Source organism: Mesoplodon mirus (assembly GCF_964341445.2).
Source record: "Mesoplodon mirus genome assembly, chromosome: 15".
In the NCBI taxonomy this organism is placed as follows: Eukaryota; Metazoa; Chordata; class Mammalia; order Artiodactyla; family Ziphiidae; genus Mesoplodon; species Mesoplodon mirus.
Genome location: NC_138991.1, coordinates 34,078,464 through 34,096,417, shown reverse-complemented (window position 1 = coordinate 34,096,417; position 17,954 = coordinate 34,078,464). Strand labels below are relative to the sequence as shown.

Below are 17,954 nucleotides of genomic sequence, written 5' to 3'. Positions count from 1 at the left end.
CGTCGTGGGGTTCAGGGGACCCGGCGCCAGCCCGCCCCCGCTTTGGGGCGTCCGCTCCTTGCAGCCCCTCGCCCCTGCCCGGCAGGGCCGTGCTGGGTTTGGTGTCCAAGGGCCCGGCGGAGCGAAGCTGGGCGCAGCGCGCAGCGGCGCCCCCCAGCGGCGACCCGGGGCCTGCACCCACGCGCGTACCCCGTGCAGCCGGCGCTCCCCGGGTGCGCACACCACGTCCGGCCCGGGCGAGGTTGCGGCTGCGGGGCCCGGGGTGCAGTGAGGCGGCGAGGCCGGCAGGGGGGGCCGGTTTCCGGGCTGAGGGGCTCTGAGAGTCGGGAGCTGGACCATCCGCGTCTTTGTCCAGCAGGGGACGAGCTCCCTGGGCCGCGCCCCGTCTTCCAGCCGCCCCCCAGGTACAGGGAGGGCACTGGAGCTGGCTCTCTTGGTGCTCGTCGCCAATCCTTGCAGGTTCCCAGGGGTCCAGACCTGTTTCACCGCTGGGGCTCAAAATCTTTTGCCCGTCCGCCCCCGCGGCCCAAGTCATTCTCCCAGTAACCTTTGACTCCGCAAAATAATGAATATAAAGAATAAGTTGTAAATGGCCCCATATATTAAAAGGCTATTATAAATGCCCCTGGGAGAGTTAACACATTAAAATACATAACTGTCCTTTCACATTTACACCTTAGTGTGAATAAACTTTTATTTATTCATTCAACAAACATTTCCACAGAGACCAACAATGTCCCTGGGACTGTAGACACGGAGGAGTCCAAGTTGATGTTGATTGTCTGAGTTGGTGGGAAGAGGAGGATGCAAAGATAAGTTTGAATAGTTTGTAGCGAGCTATCGCCGAGGGAAGGAGGATCTGGGGGCGCAGCAGCGGGGCTGTGTTCTGAATATTGCCAGAGGGGAGAGGTGCTGGGGGTGGGGGTGGGGCCGTTGTGTGGGAGGCTGCTTCCTGCACCTCACCACTTGGGAGGCCTCAGGATCTGGCTAAGGTAGTCATTGTTACCATTTGAAGGGAGAGAGACAGGAGTGCAGGTGTATTTTAACAAAGAGATAAAGATAAACTGGGGGAAAGGGGGTTTGCATTATTTTGTTTTTGTCTAATCGTAAAGGGTGGTTAAAAATTTCCATGAGCTAAAGCTGAGGAAGGAAGGATGTGTCAGACAGCCCAGAGCTAGTCTCAATGCCATCAAATGCTTGCTCTGAGGCCTTGGGCAAGTAACCCAAGCCTCAGTTTCCTTAGCAGAGACGCTGGAGCTCAAAACCCACCCCATTTCTGCCCAGGGTTATTTTGAGAATCCATGAGATAATTTCGTAGAGTGGACAAATATGAAGAATTTTAATATGCTTAAAAAGAGTTCCATATGACCCAAATTGATTAGAATCCATTTCCTTCTGAACCTGGGAGTGAAGGCAGATGCGGTCGTTAGACGCTGCTTTTGCTAAAATAATTCTTTTCAGAATGTTGGGGGGCGCAAAAAAGAGAAAATGGCAGTTGGAGGTTTATTCTTTCATGCCAAGCACATAGTAGGCCCTTTGAGTGTGTGTGGATTATCCACAGTGAGCAGGGGATGGGATGGAGAGGTGGGAAGGGTGAGAGGTGGGTGTGTGGGGAAGGGTCCAGGCTTGTGGCCAGCCAGGTTCCTCCTCCGGCGGGCACATCTGTACGTGTGCCTGTGTGTGACCCGCAGTTGGAGAGAAAATGCAAGTCAGCACCTTCCTGAGTGTGTCTCTGTCATTTCTCTATCCTGATCTAGGGAGCCAGACAAGGACACACCTGAGTGTGAGAAATGTCCCTGCTCTACCACTGATAGCCTTTCTGAACGTCCTGGGTCTCAATTTCCACATCTAACAAGAGGAATAGTACGATGTTTGGGGTTTGATTCAAATACTCCAGCACACTACAACAAAAGATATTGGGGATATAGATGAAACAAGACTGAGTTTCAATTGTGAGTTGACAATTGTTGAAACCCCATGCTGGGTCCCTAGGGGTTCATTTTACCATTCTCTCTAGTTTGGGGCATGTTTGAAAATTGTCATAAGGATCCACTTGAAAAAATAAGGACCGGGGAGAAAAACAGTATCTTCCTCGTACGGTTGCTGTGAAAACCAGCGACGACGATATGACAATAACAGCTGCAGCAGCACCAGAACAATTTACTGGGCGCTTATGGAGTGGCAGGCACCCAGCGGGATCCTGGTAAGTTCCTCCCTACTCTTCCGTGCGTCTGTAGGCCAATGGCAGCAAGTTCCTACAAGTAAGGGAATCCCGGGCCTCCCCGCAAACTCCTCCCCTTTCTCTCCGCCCTCCGCGGCCCCTCCCTCCGAGGAAGAGCTGGGCTGGGGCCCAGCAGGTGTGGGGTTAAGGCAGCCTGTCCCGGGCCCCTGGAACAGCAGCGGCAGCGGCAACTGCACCAGCAGTGGCCGGGGCAGACCTGGCCCCGGGCCAGCTGGCTGGGAGCCCCAGGAGCGAGAAAGGGCGGAGGAAGGGGAGGAAGAGGGGAAAGAGGAGGAGGAGGAGGAGGAGAGGAACAGTCAGCAGGCCCGAGGAGGCAGGACTTCCTGGCGTGGGGGTTGTCAACAGCCCCGAAAGAGAAAGACCGAGAGGAGCGGAGAGAGACCCAGCGGTGCCACGCGGGAGGAGACTTGGGAGAGCCACTCGCCGCGACGACCACCGAGGCGGCTCCACCTGCAGGATTGGGGGCTAAGCCGCCCCCTCCCGCATCAGTCCGCAGACCCTTGGGGCTTCGGAGGCCGCGCCTGAGCTCCGCCAAGGAGGCGGGGGTTCCTTCTTTTCTGGACAGCAAACTTTCCGCGGAGATGCCTTGCGGGGCGAGGTGCGGCCCCCGAAGAGGACCGTCCAGCCTCTGACTGCCGCCTGCGCCCCCCAGCTGCTGGGGCCAGGAGGCGCCGGGGAAGGGACAACCCAACATCTTAGGCGGCCGGGACCCCCGGCCCAGCTCGGTGGCCGCGGCCGAGAGGTAGGGCTCTGGGTTGGGCGGGGCGGCGGGGCAGGGCCTGCCTCAGGGATGGGGGAGCTGGGGTGCGAGGGACCTCGGTGGCCCAGCACAGGCCTCCCGTTGGCCTGGCCGGGCTGAGGAGCGGCTTCACTCCTGTTCACCCAGGCCTTGGAGCCCTTGCTCTTGGGACGACTTGGGTCCCGTGAGTTTGAATCCCAGCGAGAAATGCCCAACTTTGGGTCTGGGCCGCCCCTTCCTGCTCTCTGCGCCCGACCGGATCTGTCCCCTCTGCTCTGGTCTCTGTCATTTCTGTCTCTTTGTCTCTGGCGGTTTCCCCTTCCTCCCCCCATTCCGCTCCCCAGAGAGGAAGCCCCGGAGGTGGCCTGCCCACTGCTTTCTCACACATTCTCTCTCCCTCTCTCTCTCTCCAGTTTGCAAACTCAGCTCTGGAGTTCGGCGGTGACAGCGACAGCAGCAGGAAAAACCTGCCCCTGCCCCCCCAGCTCCCGCCGCCTCCCCTACCCTGTTCTCCCTTCACTAACCAGGCACCCACAGTTCCCGTAAGGCCCTCCTGCCATGTCGGACCCAGACATCCCCAGGGGCCCTGGTGTCCCCACCATGTGGCCCCCCTGTTCCTGGGGTGCCTGAGCTCCTCGAAGAGCCACCACCGCCCCCCTGCCCACCTTGGCCCAGTCCTGAGCCCCAGGGACCATGAGTGGGGGTAAGAAGAAGAGTAGTTTCCAAATCACCAGCGTCACCACGGACTACGAGGGTCCGGGGAGCCCAGGGGGTCCAGATACCCCTGCCCTGCCGGTCCCCACTGGGCCCCCGTCCCGCCTGCCCAGTGAGGAGCCCAACCCCGAGCCAGGGGGCAAGGGTACCCCCCGGAATGGCTCCCCACCGCCTGGGGCCCCCGCCTCCCGTTTCCGGGTGGTGAAGCTGCCCCAAGGCCTGGGAGAGCCTTATCGCCGAGGCCGTTGGACATGTGTGGATGTTTACGAGAGAGATCTGGAGCCCCCTAGCTTTGGCCGGCTCCTGGAAGGGATTCGAGGGGCCTCAGGGGGCAACGGGGGCAGGTCTTTGGATTCCAGGTTGGAGCTGGCCAGCTTAGGCCTGGCCACCCCTACCCCACAGCCAGGCCTGTCTCAGGGCCCCACCTCCTGGCTCCGCCCACCCCCCACCTCCCCTGGACCTCAGGCCCGCTCCTTCACCGGGGGGCTGGGCCAGCTGGCAGTGCCCGGCAAGGCCAAGTTGGAGACAACCCCCCTGTCAGCCTCCCCGCCCCAGCAGCGCCCCCCAGAGGCCGGGACGGGGGATAGCGCGGGCACTTCCCGGGCTGCCACGCCCCTGCCCTCTTTGAGGGTAGAAGTGGAGGCAGGGGGCTCAACAGCAGGGACCCCTCCACTTTCGCGTGCGAAGGATGGAGCTCTGCGGCTGAGGATGGAGTTGGTTGCTCCAGAGGAGATGGGGCAGGTAAGAGCTGGGTTCAGGGTTGGGGGAGACACCTGAGGGGTGGTGCTTGCCCATTTCGACCTTGGCCTCCACTTCCATACTGACCTCTCCCCGCTCCATTGTCACCTGTCCATCACATCAGACAGCCCCGTCTTTTTTCTTCCTGCCCTCTCACTTGGAAGTCCATTCCTGCTCCTCACATGGCCCTTGTTTTCTCTCTTAGGCTCCCTCTTCCCCACGTTCTGCACTTTCTTTCTATTTGGTCTTTCATTTGTTGCCTTTGGCCTGAGTCTCCATCTCCAGGTAGCCCAGTCCTGTCTCTCCATCATGGAGATGTGACCTCCTCACTTTGGCCTTCACCTTCTGTCTTGGTCTCGCTTCTTCACGCACTGAGGGTGGAGGCCCCAGGCAGGGCTGGGGAAGTTGGGCCTGCTGGGGTTGGGAGGGAAGGGCAAAAAGTAGGTATTCCACTGTAAATCTCTCCTTTGCAGTCCCATCTCCAGTTGGGTGTGTGTGGGGGTCTTCTTTCCACTCACCACCCTCCCAGCCCCACCTCCAGCTTTGTCCCAAGACAAACTTCTCCAAGACATTGAAGAATTGGGTGGGGTGAGGGAACCCATTACAAGGACGGGACGTTGGTTGGTTCGTCCTTTCTACCCCCAGTTGTCAGTCTCAGTTCCCTGCGTCTGGGTCTCTCTAGGATCAATCACTGGGGGTGGCCACCATGCATTGGGAGAGAGGTGGGGAGCAGCCGAGAAAGAGTTAAATCCTTTGCTCATTCTGCTTCCTGCCTCCAAAAGAGCAACAAGTCCGGGCTTGGGGGCAGGATGCCTGGGTCCTTGGGGTGGGGGGTGGGCAGCAAGGGATGTTGGATGTGTCTGTCCTGAAGGAGAAAATAACACGTTGGATGCAGGAGGAAACGCAGGTAGTGTGAGGATGAGAACTTTTCCCCTTCCTGGCCTTGGGCACAAACCACAGTATAAAAATAACCTGAGACTGTGTGTCTGGGCCTTGTCAGGACCGGTCAGGACCGGCTCCCCCCACCCCCTCCTGTCCTCAAACTCACGTCTCTCATGCCACCCCCCACTTTTCTTGAGTTCTTTCATTCAGTTCCTACCCCAGGGGAGAAGATGCGTTTCCTTTACTGGTCCCTGTCCACACACTCTTCCAAAGCAAGCTCCCTTTGCCCCCAGCCTCAGCTCTCTCTATCCTTAAGCCCTGCCTGAGCTTCCCTTGGGCCCACAGACCCTGCCCCTCTCCCCTCTGTGCCCCCAGTTCCCTTTCCTTCCCCCACGTCCTGATTCCTTACTGTGCCCCTGCCTCTGTGCTGCTGTTTCCCTGCCCCAAAGTTTGTCTTCCTCCTACACTCCCCCATGCCTCTTCTCCCGGGGTTGCCTCTAACAGGGGCCTGGAGGAGGGCCGGGGGCACCACCTGGGCCCCCTTCCTCTGTTCTGTCCCGCCAACCACCCTGGACTCTCTGTTCTTGGCTTTTTCCGAGAAGCTGGGGCCTCCTGGGGCCTCACAGAGGCGTCTTGTTCCTGTGGCCCCCGCCCTTTTGCAGCCACCCCCAGCGCCTGTTGGGCTGTGTGGGTCCACGCCCAGGCTCCGCCTCTCTCCATCTCCGTAACCGCTCCCGGGTCCCCAACCCCCAAGAGCCAAGCTCAGGAGCAGAACTTCACCTGAGTCCCTAGAAGTTTGAGAGGAGAGGCTAGAATGGGTAGAGAAGGGGGGAGGGGGGAGGAGGTGGAGGACCAGTTTCTGAGGATTCATTCATTCTACAAATGGCTATTGAACAAACTACAAGTTCTGCCCTCTGGAGCTTACCTCAGCAGCAGGGAGGCAAAAATACTTTAATTTCAGATAATTTTAGGGACTATAAAAAGAAAGTAGAACAGTTCAGTGGAATTCACGAGTCACAGGATGGAGAAATACCTCTCTGAGGAAGTGACATTTGAGTCGCCTTAAGAAGTCAGGTAACAGAAGGCACAGTCTCTGACTGGCCTCTGATTAGGGGTCCTAGTTCAGGTGGTGGAAGGGTACTGGAGTGCAGACCAGAGCCCCTCTCCGATACCCCATGAGCCACTTTTTGGAAGCCACTCACCCAGTCCTCAGGATGGGTGCTGTTTCCCTTGTCTCTAGTACCTCCTTCCGCAGAGCCGGGGGAAAGAGGGGCTGCGGGGGCAGGACGCCTGGGTCCCTTGTCTTCAGAAGACGGGGTGTGTGGGGAGAGCTGGGGAGGGAGGAAGACTAGTAGGCAAGTTGTAAGGTGGCTGGATCCTTTCTCTCATTCAATGTGACAGTTCCCACCTGTCTGTCTCCAGGTGCCCCCACTCGACTCTCGCCCCAGCTCCCCAGCCCTCTACTTCTTCCCCGATGCCAGTCTGGTTCACAAGTCTCCAGACCCCTTTGGAACAGCGGCTGCCCAGAGCCTCAGCTTCGCCCGCTCCATGCTGGCCATCAGTGGCCACCTGGACAGTGATGACGATAGGTAGGTGGGCTCCGGTTCCCCACCCAGCACCTGGGAAAGCTGAGTGAAACTGCCTGGTAGGTGTCCTTCCCCCTACTTGAACTTGGGGAGGACCTCTTAAACTGAGAAGCCTGGCCTGGGCATAACACACTGGGCAAAGCTGATTTGAGACCTACTCCCTCTCTGTGGAGAGAGCTGGGTGGGACTCCCTGGCTTAGGACTGTCAAATGGTAGACTTTTTTAGAGTTTGAAGGGAGTCATTGTTGTCAAATTCCAGAGCTCTTGCAGATTTAGCGATCATCTGGCCAACCCTAAGAATTTACTGGCAAATGTTCAGGAGACCAGAATAGGGAGTCGGTCTCCTCCCAGTTCTCCCTCTCCCTACCGAGGGGAATGGTACTCCTGCAGAGTCCACGCAGACTACTTTAGGATCCTGGGACCTCTGGTACCAAGAAAGCATGTTCCTAAGGTTCGGTTCTCTGTGCTAGGATCACCATGGGGGCTGAGCACTCCCCGGAGGCCAAGGCCAAGCCAAAGCCGTGGAGAGGCTGGCTGTCGGTCACAGGGAAGGCACAGGAGAGCAGGATCTCCTGGGGTTCGCCCTTCAGGGGAGAATGTTCCGTTCATGGCACGGTGGGCAGAACTTCCTGTTTTGTGGGCCAGGTTTCAACGTAGCAAAGTCAGCAAGCTGAAAGGGGAGGAACAAAATCGCGAGTCAGATGGCCAAGCTGCTCCCTTCTGGCTGTGGACTGATAGGAACCCAGGAGAGGGGCCAGGGAGTCGCCACTTTTATTTTGGAGGGAGGAGTGGGACTTCCGGTTGAAGCCTGGGGGGAGGGACTTCCTGTTTGGAAGGCACTAGGGGGCGGGGCCTAGTGGGAAGTGGGGGACTTATTTCAGCGGAGTCTCTCCTTCCTGCCTTCCAGTCACGTGGCGACCCCACCCCCCCCCCCCTACCCGCCTTTCTCCAGTCAGGCACCGAGGCCTTGCGGGGGGGCCAGAGAGGAAAGAGAAGGGGGTATAGGGACCGGTGGGATGGAGGGCGAGGGGCCTGGTGGAGGCACTTGGAGAATGAGGGACAGAGCAGGGCTGGGCAGGGCCGCATCTGAGCTCCCTGCTCTAAGGAATGTGTGAGGTGTGAGGTCGGCCAGGCCCGGGAGAGTCATCTGCCCCCATCGCTGCTATTCTCAGCGCTTCCCACCCGCTCCCCTCCCACTTGGGAGGTTCCCTGGCACGGAGGCTCCCTGTCCCTCCCCCACCCCTGTTGATTTGAGAGGCCAGCTTCCAGCTTTCTCTTACAGAGTTCTGCCTCTAGAAGCCTCCTGAACTGTATTTTTTCGGCTTGTCCCCTCCCTCTCCTCCTCCCTCTGTCCCACCCCCTCAAACACCCCAGTCTGACCGGTCCGCCTCCCAGCCTCCACTTTACTCTGCTGAGCTCCAAGCCTCTGGGGCTCAGGCCCAACCCCTTGTGCTCCACCCTGCTGGGCCAGCGTGTTTGGGCTGGGCCACCTCCTTGGCCCCCTGGAATGGGGCGTGTAGCCCCCACCTCACCTCTCTGGTGTGCCGGGAGCTGGCAGAACAGGGTCTGAGTGGCATGGGACCTACGTTTTGAGAGGGAAAGTGGGCTGGGGTATTAAGTGCCTGGATCCCAGATGGGGAGTTGGGGATGCCTGACCAATCCTAAATCTGGGGATGGGAGAACAGAGGGTACATGGTGAATTCATGCCCCCAGCAGGGCCTGGCAGTTGGGAGGTACATGAATAAGTGGATGGATGGATGCATGAGGGGATGGTTGCATAGGTGGGTAGATGGCCAGCATGGGGGATCCAGGCATTACAGGGAATGAATTCCAGGAACTCAGGAAAGAAAAGGTATGTTTATACAGTGCTTCCTTGGGGTCAGATGCTACCTCTTATCTCACATAATTCTAAGAGCAACCCCATGATCCTCACTTTCCAGATGAAGAAACAGAGAGGTGGAAGGTTTTTAGAAACTTGCCCACTGTCACCAGCTAGTAAGTGGCAGGACCGCTGTTGGAGCCTGGGTCGGACCCCAAAGCCACTTTCTCTCCCCTCTCCTACTGGAATGCCTGTGTCCCAAGAGAAGAGGAGGAAGCAAACATCTCTGCGATGCCCTTTCTCTCCAGGACAGAGGCAGGGACAGCTCTCCCAGTCTGGGCAAAGAGCCACCCTCCCTCCCCCTCCCCCCCCCCCCCCCCCCCCCGCCCACAGATCCAGGAGGGAGTGTAGACGAGGCAGCCAGGCTCCTGGGGGCTCATCAAAACACGGTGAGGGAGTAGGGCTGGCCCTGTCCCCCAGCATCAGAACCTCCCCACCTCTCCCAGATGTCCTGTTTCTTCATCTGATCCTCATTTTGAGGCTGTTTCATCTGACCTTCAAAAAGGAAGACCAGCCTCTACAGCTGTCCTTGCCCCAGGACCTAAGAGTCCTGCAGGGCCAGAGTCCCCAGGTGTGCATGTCGTGCTCTGCACAACTCCAGGGGGTGCCACTCACATTTAAAGTCACTGTTGACACTTGAAGTCATGACAATTTTCGAGAAGATGGCGATAAGTCTTGAAAATTTTATTCTGACTCATACAGAGTTGCTTTGGGGGCTTGTGGTGAACGCTGATCCCATCCAGTCAACCCCAAGCTTCCCACTCCTGACCCTGCTCAGGGATTCCAGCACAGTGCCAGGCAGTCCTTCTCGCAGGGGTTCTCAAAGGGAGGGCTTGGGTTGCCAGAGTCCTGGTCCCTTGAAGTGTTAATGTTAGAATGTGCCAGTGGAAAGTGCCGTCAAAAACTCTCCAGTGCTAGTCAAACAGGAGATAATGATCTATCAGCCAACAAATGTTTATTGTTGTATTACTCCTTTATTTCTGGCAAGAAGGAACAACTTACTTGGCATCTTTACGGAGTTTTCGCCAACCAAGGCCAGTGTTCCTATTCCTGTGAATCTGCCCCTCTTTGGTCTCTGTGTGTCTGTGTGTACCGGTGGCTGGGGGGAGAGTTCTGTGGTGGCCCAGTCTCCACCCAGGTGTCTTGGTTTGAAATAGCTTGAAAACTGCTTTGACGCTCCAGCTGGCTGCCCTCCCTCTGCTCTCAAACTTGATTCCTCCCCCCAACCCCAGGAGTCCCAGGTATCCTTCCCCCACCCCATCCTGTCCTGCTCTCTCAGGCCTGGTCACCCTCTTGGTTACTCCACCTGTCAGCGCCTTCTGCACCCAGAGCTTGGATGGGAAATGGAAAATTCCCAGTGCCCTCGTGCTCCCTTCCTGGCTGCAGGGCCTCATCCAAGGGTCACCTTGGATTGAGCGCTAATTCCCCCCAACAGGAAAGCAAGTTGGAACTGACAACCAGGAGAGAGGGCTGGACAAGGGAGCACAAGGGTGAGGGAGGCAGCATGTTGGGGCCAGCTTCCCTGAGAGGGGCGAAACTGGGGGTTGGAGGTCAGGACTGGTGATCCAGCGGTACTGGGAGGCATAGGTGGAGGACTGGCCCTGGGGCCGAGGCAGCTGAGGCAGAAGCTGGACAGGTGTGGGTGGTGAGCTGCAAGGTGAGGCAGGAACCTGGGGCCTGAGTGGTGGGGAGAGGGAGCTTTGGAGGAGAGGACCGGGTGCAAAGGACGGTGCAGGTTCTGGGACCCAAAGCCTGGGCCTGGGGACTCTTGAGCCAGGCCTGAGTCGACCTCTGGTGGCCACCTAATAAACTGCAGCCAGACCTGCTCTCCCCTCCCAGTCTTCCGTTCCCAGGACTCTTCAGAGCGCCTGCACCTATTCCCAGTGTCCCACCTCCAGCCTCACCCTCTCACCTCTCCTTATGCCCTCGCTCCCTCCAAGATCCCAAACACCAGACTCGGGTCCCAGGTCCATAGGTTGTACTCGTCTTTCAGGCTCTGTTTCTGTTGCCATGGTAACTTTCCCATTCCTCCTCACCCTCACTGTGGGAGGAGGGGAACTCTCTGGCTAGGCCCCAGGGGTCATCCCTGATGTGGGCTTTGTGTTTCAGGGAGGTGCTCATAATCCAAGGAAGACCACAAGCATATCAGAAACACACCCCACCCATCGCCTTCACTCCCTTTCTTACCTCGCGGCTGAGAGCAGCTGAGGCCTTGAGGGAGGCCAGTGTTCGCCCAGAGGGGGCAGGATGGGGTCAGAGGTGGGAAGAGGCCTCCCAGGGCCAGGCTGTCTCTCACCCTTCACACCCTTCCCCGCCCCAGGCCTCTGGCCCTGCAGCCCCTCCCTTGACTCCCCTGACTCAGCCACCCAGCTGACTGTCCTCAGCCGGCCCCCCTCCCCTCCGCTCTGGGATTGGTGCCAGGGTGAGAAGGGGACACTGGCACTGACCGTGTCTGGGAATTCCCGCCCACCGTGGAGCCGGCGGGAGGGGGTCCCCGTGTCCCTGAGGAGCCAATAGCCGCCAGGCTTTGCCCTGGGGAGTGGTATATAGCTTTCAGGCCAGCACCCCCTAGGCACTGTCTCCTTTCTGCCTGCCTGGCACCAGCCAGACTCTGCTCTGCCCGGGGGGCTTTGAGCCCCCCAGGCAGTCCTTATGATACAGCTCTCTCCCTCTGGGGAGGCCCAGGGATCCTTTCCCCTTGGGGATGGCCCAGCCAGGGGTCTCAGTCAAGTCCCTGGTGTCCTCGTATGAGACCCGAGTGGTGGGGATGGCTCCGGGGCCTCCCCGGAAGAGGGGCTGTGTCTCCTCTCCTTGTTCCCCTCGGGGAGCATCCCCCATCCGAGGGGCATCTGGACCCCCGCCCCACCGGGGCTTGGGGGGGCCCGGGCAGCGGCCCTCCCCCCGCCGGGGGATGGACAAAACCCTCCTCTCCCTGATTCTCTGCTGTCACAGGTACAGGCAGGGGTGTGGGTGGGAGGCTACAGCAAATGAGGCTTGTGGAGGAGGCCAGAGCCTGCTCTGAGAAGCACCTGGAAGGCAGCAGGCTGGGGTGTCCAGACACCTGGCTTGGCACCTGTTCCTCCTCCTTACCGCTCGTCTCCCTGTGTCTCTCCAGTGGCTCCGGAAGCCTGGTTGGCATTGACAACAAGATCGAACAAGCCATGGTAAGAGAAGCCATCTTGGTCCCAGCAGGTCCCGGCTCATGTGATGATGCCCAGGCCCCTGCCTCCGTTGGCCAGCCCAGTGCTCCATCCCTGCTCTCCTCATTATTAGGGAATACTGACTTCCGCTCCTTGACCTGCTCCCAGCTGGGTTCCCTGGGGTCCTTCGCCCCCTCCTGAACCCTTGACATACCTTGCTTCCTAGCCTGCTCCTGGCCCCTGTCTCTGTCTTTGAGCCCTGACCTTGCCTCTGTCCGGCATCCTTGCCCATCCCGAAACCCCACCCCCTGCGCCTTCCCTGTTTGACTTCTTCCCCAGTGATCCCCCATCATCTGGGATCAGGAGGCTCTCCCACACCTGGCTCCTCAAGGCACTGGGCAGGGGATGAGGTTGGGGTGGCCTGGGACCCCTGACGCTTTGCCTGTCCCTGGACCCTCAGGACTTGGTGAAGTCCCACCTCATGTTTGCGGTCCGGGAGGAGGTGGAGGTGCTGAAGGAGCAGATTCGGGACCTGGCTGAGCGGAACGCCGCACTGGAGCAGGAGAATGGACTGCTGCGTGCCTTGGCCAGCCCCGAGCAGCTGGCCCAGCTGCCTTCCTCGGGGGTCCCACGGCTGGGGCCCCCAGCGCCCAATGGGCCCTCAGTCTGAGCCTCCCTTCCTTCACAATGTGCCTTTGGGGGCCGCCACAGCTGCTAGGCCTTGAGCCAGCTGCCTGCCCCCTCTTCCTATGCAGCTTTAATGCCCCCTGATACCCGGGGATGGGAGTTGAAGGCTCAGAAGTGGCCTGTTCCCCGCCCTCCCTTGATCTCCCCATAGTGCCCAGGGACTGGGCTGGGGCATCCCTAGACATTGATGGAGGAGGGAGGGCATCAGGACAGGGTGTTAGATGGAGCCCCCCTCCTCCCTCCCTAGGGGTCAGTGTTCTGGGACCCCCCCGGCAATAGATGGCTTGGAGGTGTTGGAGGCTGCCTGGAAGACATCCCCACCTTGTTCCCTGGAGTGCCCCCCTCTCCTCTGCCCAGGGGAGGGAGTACAGAAAGTATCTGGAAGTTCTGGGATTCAGGTTGTTATTAAAATAATAATTATAATTAAAAAATCCGAAGAAACTTGAATCTGGAGGTTGGCATCTCGTTGCTTGTGTCCAGATGTGGGACCTGCACCAACAGTTTCCACCTGTGGGAGAAAAACTTGAGGCTGTGGGCTCCCCTGGAGATCTTGTCCAGACTGCGGAGGTTTAATGTGGCTCAGAGTGGAGATGCGGAAGGAAAAGGGAGCCAGCGGCCTGGGTCCTGGGAAGAGGGAGGCGAGGCAAGGTGGGGGGGTGGGGGGGGATGGGGGGCGTCGGCCCACGTGCTGGTGGGGGACAGGAGAACAATGGAGGCTTTGGTGATTGTGCAGGATCCACCCCCAGCTTCCCAGCGTGTCCCCTCTGCGGGCTGGATCCGGGTGGCTGCTTGGGGGTGGGGCGGGGGGCCCTGAATGGGCCCCTTGTCTCAACTCTGGGTGTGGGCCAGGCTCCCCGGGCACACAGTGCCCTCGCCAGGCCTGGCCGGCCTCCGTGGCCTCCACCCCCAGCTGGCTGAGGATGGGGCCCTGTGGGTGAGCAGGCCCCTCCCTGACAGCCTCGGCTCCGGCCCAGGCGGAAGAGGCAGGTAGGGAGATGGACCCCATCTAGTGGGGAAGCGGGGAAAGCAGCAGCCTCCACTTCAGGAGACCCCTGGCCCCACTAGGGGGGACCTGCTGAGAGTGGGATCCTGGAGGCAGACCTGGTTTGGACTCCCCGCCCTGTGGGCTCCATAGATTTATGACTTGGGCAGGTTCTTTGGTTTTTCTGAATCGCAGCTTCCTCCTGGGTAAAATGGTACTGACAATAATACCTACCTGAAGGGCAGCTGGGAGGGTTACGTGACATCAAACATGGGAAATGCCCAAGGAGTACCAGGCACTCAATAAATGTTAGTTTTCCTTCCTTGGATTCGGGGGAAGGAGGGCCAAGGGCGCAGGGCTTGGCTCCTGGGATCCTGGAAGGGTCTCGGGTGTTGGGGTCAGGGCCAGGCAGGCTCTCACAATGGGCTAGAACTCTCCCTCCCTCTGGGTTCTCATCCACTTTGACTCCTCTCCCGGTCCCAGGGAGGGGAGGAAGGGCCTAAGATGAGTCACTGAGGGGATGTTTCCTCCTGGATTCTCTCTTTCTTTCTTCACTGCTATGCTAGAGGCTCCCCAGGGACCCCTGAGGTGGTGGCCACTGGCCTGCAGCCTGTCCTCCGCCCCAGTGAACTAAATGCTGGTTCTGCCCCCTACTTGGGGCTTGTGTATCGGAAGAAATGGCTATGGTCATGAGGTTCTTCCGATGGACTTGGCGCAAGATTAGTCGCTGGGTGAGTTTCAGAGATCGCCCCTTCCTCTTGCCCTGCTGGGGTAGGAGGTGCTGGTCAATGACCTCTAGGTCACAGAAACCCGCACTTCCTCACCTGGCCTCCCTCCTCTCCTGGCCACCTGTGGCCAAACAAGACGGAGAGGGAGGTGGTGAGGGACAGGACAGCTGGGGAGGAGGCCCCTTCTCCGCTGGGCCTTCCCTTCTGACTGTTGTCTCTTGCTCTGCCCCTCTCTTCTGTCTCTTCTCTCCCTGTCTCGGTTCTTAGGTTTTCTTCTGGAAACACAAAGCTAAGTCAGCCATCGTAGAACGCACTGACTCCAAGAAAAATGAGTTGAAGGTGGAGAAGACTTCCAAGGTGTCTGAGACTTTCAAGTTGGTTGAGTCCCCCAAGGAGGCTAAGGTCTCCAAGATGGATGTGTCCTCCAAGGTAGCAGACCCCTGCGTGTTGGCCAAGACCACCGCAGACGGGGCTGCAGTGGAGGCGGGCCACGGGCAGAGATGGCTGTTGCAGCTGCCCCGGACTGCCGTCAAATCTCTCTCCACACTCATGGTCTCCGCCCTGCAGTCTGCTGGCAGATGTGCAGCTGGAAGATCAGCATGTTGTCCCCCTTGTCCCCAGCAGCACCCCCCTCCTATCCCCCATGACTCATTCACGCTGGTGGGAATGTAAAATGGTGTGGCCACTCTGGAAAAACAGTGTGGTCAGTTCTTCTAAAACTAAACATGCAGTTATCATATGGCCCAGTGATTGTACTCCTGGACATTTATCCCAAATAAATGAAGTTTTATGTTCACACAAAAATCTGTACGTGAGTATTCATAGCAGCTTTATTCATAAGAGCCCAAACCAACCCAAATGTCCTTCAATGGGTGAGTGGTTAAATTGTGATATATCATGGAATGATACTACTCAGCCATAAAAAGGAACAAACTATTGATATATGCAACAACTTGGATGGCTCTCAAGGGAATTATGCTGCGTGAAAACAACCAATCCCAAAAGGTTATATATTGTATGATTCCATTTATACTATATACCACTCCAGAAATAACCAAATTAGAGAAGTGGGGATCCAATTAGTGGTTTAGTGGTTGCCAGGGGCTGCGCATGGAGGGAGAGACAGGGGAGGTGGGTTGGTTATAAAAGGGCAACATGAGGAATCCTTGCGATAATGGAAATCTTCTGTATCTTGACTATGGTAGTTGGATACATGAACCTGCACATATCATGTAAAATTGGGAAGAATTCAACACACACACACACACACACGAATACAAGTAAAACTGGAGAAATATGAATAAATTCAGATCAGTGGATTGTATTGATGTCAGTATTCTATGATACTACTACAGTTTTGAAAGATTTTACTATAGGGGGAAAATAGGTAAAGAGTATAAGTATTATTTCTCACAAGTGCATGTGAACCTATAATTATCTCAGTCAAAATTTTAATTTAAAAAGGGAAGTGTCTAGATTACTACCAAGTCAATTTATTTTTGTTTTGAATTAGGTATTACTGCATTAATAATAATTTTTGAAAGTTCACCTGGGGAATTCCTTGGTGGTCCAGTGGTTAGGACTTGGCGCTCTCACTGCCGAGGCCCAGGTTCACTCCCTGGTTGGGGAACTGAGATCCCACAAGCCGCGCGGTGTGGTCAAAAATAAAATAAAATAAAATATTCTGGGCCTGGAGAGAGGCATCAGGTAGAATAAGTTAATGGATTGGAGTGATATTTAAGAGGTAGAATTGTCCCACGTGGTTGATTGCATGGTGGTGAGGGGCGAGGGAGAGACAGACATGAAAACAGGCTGGAGCCATTCACTGGAAGGACTTAGGGGAGAAAGTAACAACTTTAGGGCATTGGGACAGGATGAGTTGAAGTGTCAGAGGGACATCTGCAGGGAGATGTCTAGGAGGCAGTGGGATATACAGGCCTGGAGGTCACAGACGAGAGCTTTGGGTTGGAGACAGAGTTGGGGGTGTCATTCTGGCCTTCATTTTAATGCACTCTCCGTGGAACCCTAGTGGGGACTCAAAGGTGGGTCGGACATGGTCCCTGTCTTCCAGGAGCTTGCATGCTGGTATTGAAAACAGATGAGTCCGCCGAACAAATAGTGCATAAAATGTGGTATGACAGGGTGAACACAAGAGTAGAGACAGGCCGAGAAGGCTTCCTGGAGGAGGCGTTGCCCAAGCTGAGGCTTGACAGAGCAGGTGGAATTAGAAAAGCCTTTGCCGTTTATCTGCAGGTGGTTCCACCAGTGGTTTCCCCCTAGACCAAGCTGTTCATCTGTGCTCATCTTCTCTCTTTCACAGTCACCTGTGAGTTCTACCTCAGTCACCTCCCAAATGAAGACCGAGTCCCCTTTGGAGGCGAGAGGGACTGAGGTACTGCGGGAAGTGTACCTGGTGCTGTGGGCCATTCGGAAACAACTGCAGCAGCTGGCCCTCAGGCAGGAGAGGCTGCGACGGCGCCACATCCGGGCCCACATCTGTCCCCAACCTGATCCAGTTCAGGGCTTGAAACAGGATTCCCAGAGTCCCCTCTAGGGGGGAACCCCACATCCTCAGAAAGCCCCCACCTCACTCTTAAGTAAGGTTGATAGGAGAGGTTAGGGCAGCAGGCCAGGAGTTGTGGGTGAGGAGAAGTTTTCATACCATCACCTCTCATCGGGACCCCAAGGCCTGGCCTGGGGTCCCACGTACTCCCCTTCATTCCTTTTATTCAATTTGTAAAAAATTATCAAAATGTTGGGAAATAAATATCGGATATTTCTGAGTAGAGGTAGAGTGTGTTTGTGGATGGCCCGAGGCACTGAGGGGAACTTGGTGGGGGTGGGTAGGGAGGGGCACCTGGGGCGCCGGCCCAAATATGTGTGGGAGTAACGGGGCGGGGTGCGGGTGGCGGGCAGGCCCCCACACACTTTTAGGGGCTGAATTGCCTTTGGCAACTGTGCCAGGCCAGTAACGATAGTCTCAGAGGCACCGGTTCATTGAGGACATGCTGGGTACCAGGTGCTGAGCCCGGGCTCTCGCTGGAAATCCTACAAGACAGACTGTTGCTGATGTTACGGGACTTGTCCAGGGCCCTACGGAGAACGAGACCTCGCTGGAAATTCCGCCTCCTCAGCTGGTCCACTGCCCTGCCTCTCTGGCGCTCTTGGGCCCGGCCATGACGAGGGTCAGGGTCCCTCACTTGGCGGACGCGGACACGCATCAGGCTCTGTGGGCCTCGCCCCTGCCGAGGGCGGCCGAAAACTACATCTCCCAGGGTTCCCGGCGGCGAGGCTGGGCCGCAGGGCGCAGCGGGCCTGGGCCGGGGGCCAGCTGGGTCGCGGTCGGAGAGCGCGGGAGGGTGTCTGCCTGGCGCCGCGGGAGCAGCGGCTGGAGACCGTGGCGATCTGGTGCGAGGTTGGGGGGCGGGGGCAACACGAGGGGAGACCGTGGAGCCTCAAGTCCCTTCTCCACCTTAGCCTGCCCTTTTGCCGGGCCACGCGAGGGCGCAGAGGTGGCTCCCCAAGGAAAAGCAGGGATATTTCTCCAGACGGTAAAATTCGGGGATGTCAGAATTCACAGGGCTTGGAGGTGGGGGAAGGTGCACGGGTTGGCAGCCGCGCCCGAGCCTAGGGGGCA

The 17,954-nt window shown here is 57.7% G+C and overlaps 2 protein-coding genes across 2 annotated transcripts; both read left to right on the top strand.

The window, feature by feature from the left end:
- The first annotated feature begins 2,847 nt into the window (after nt 1–2,847).
- Nucleotides 2,848–13,054, top strand: LOC309817286 (TSC22 domain family protein 4). Its single transcript, XM_082645456.1, has 5 exons — nt 2,848–2,984; nt 3,395–4,436; nt 6,738–6,904; nt 11,896–11,944; nt 12,381–13,054. Exons 2-5 carry the CDS (start codon nt 3,675–3,677, stop codon nt 12,588–12,590), a joined length of 1,188 nt encoding a protein of 395 aa, XP_082501582.1. The 5' UTR covers nt 2,848–2,984; nt 3,395–3,674; the 3' UTR covers nt 12,591–13,054.
- Nucleotides 13,055–13,307: 253 nt separating this feature from the next.
- On the top strand, nt 13,308–17,085 carry SPACDR (sperm acrosome developmental regulator). The gene is given in 4 exon segments (XM_082645457.1): nt 13,308–14,320; nt 14,585–14,885; nt 14,888–14,910; nt 16,638–17,085. Coding segments are annotated over 4 exon segments (612 nt in total). The 5' UTR covers nt 13,308–14,266; the 3' UTR covers nt 16,872–17,085.
- Nucleotides 17,086–17,954: the final 869 nt, after the last annotated feature.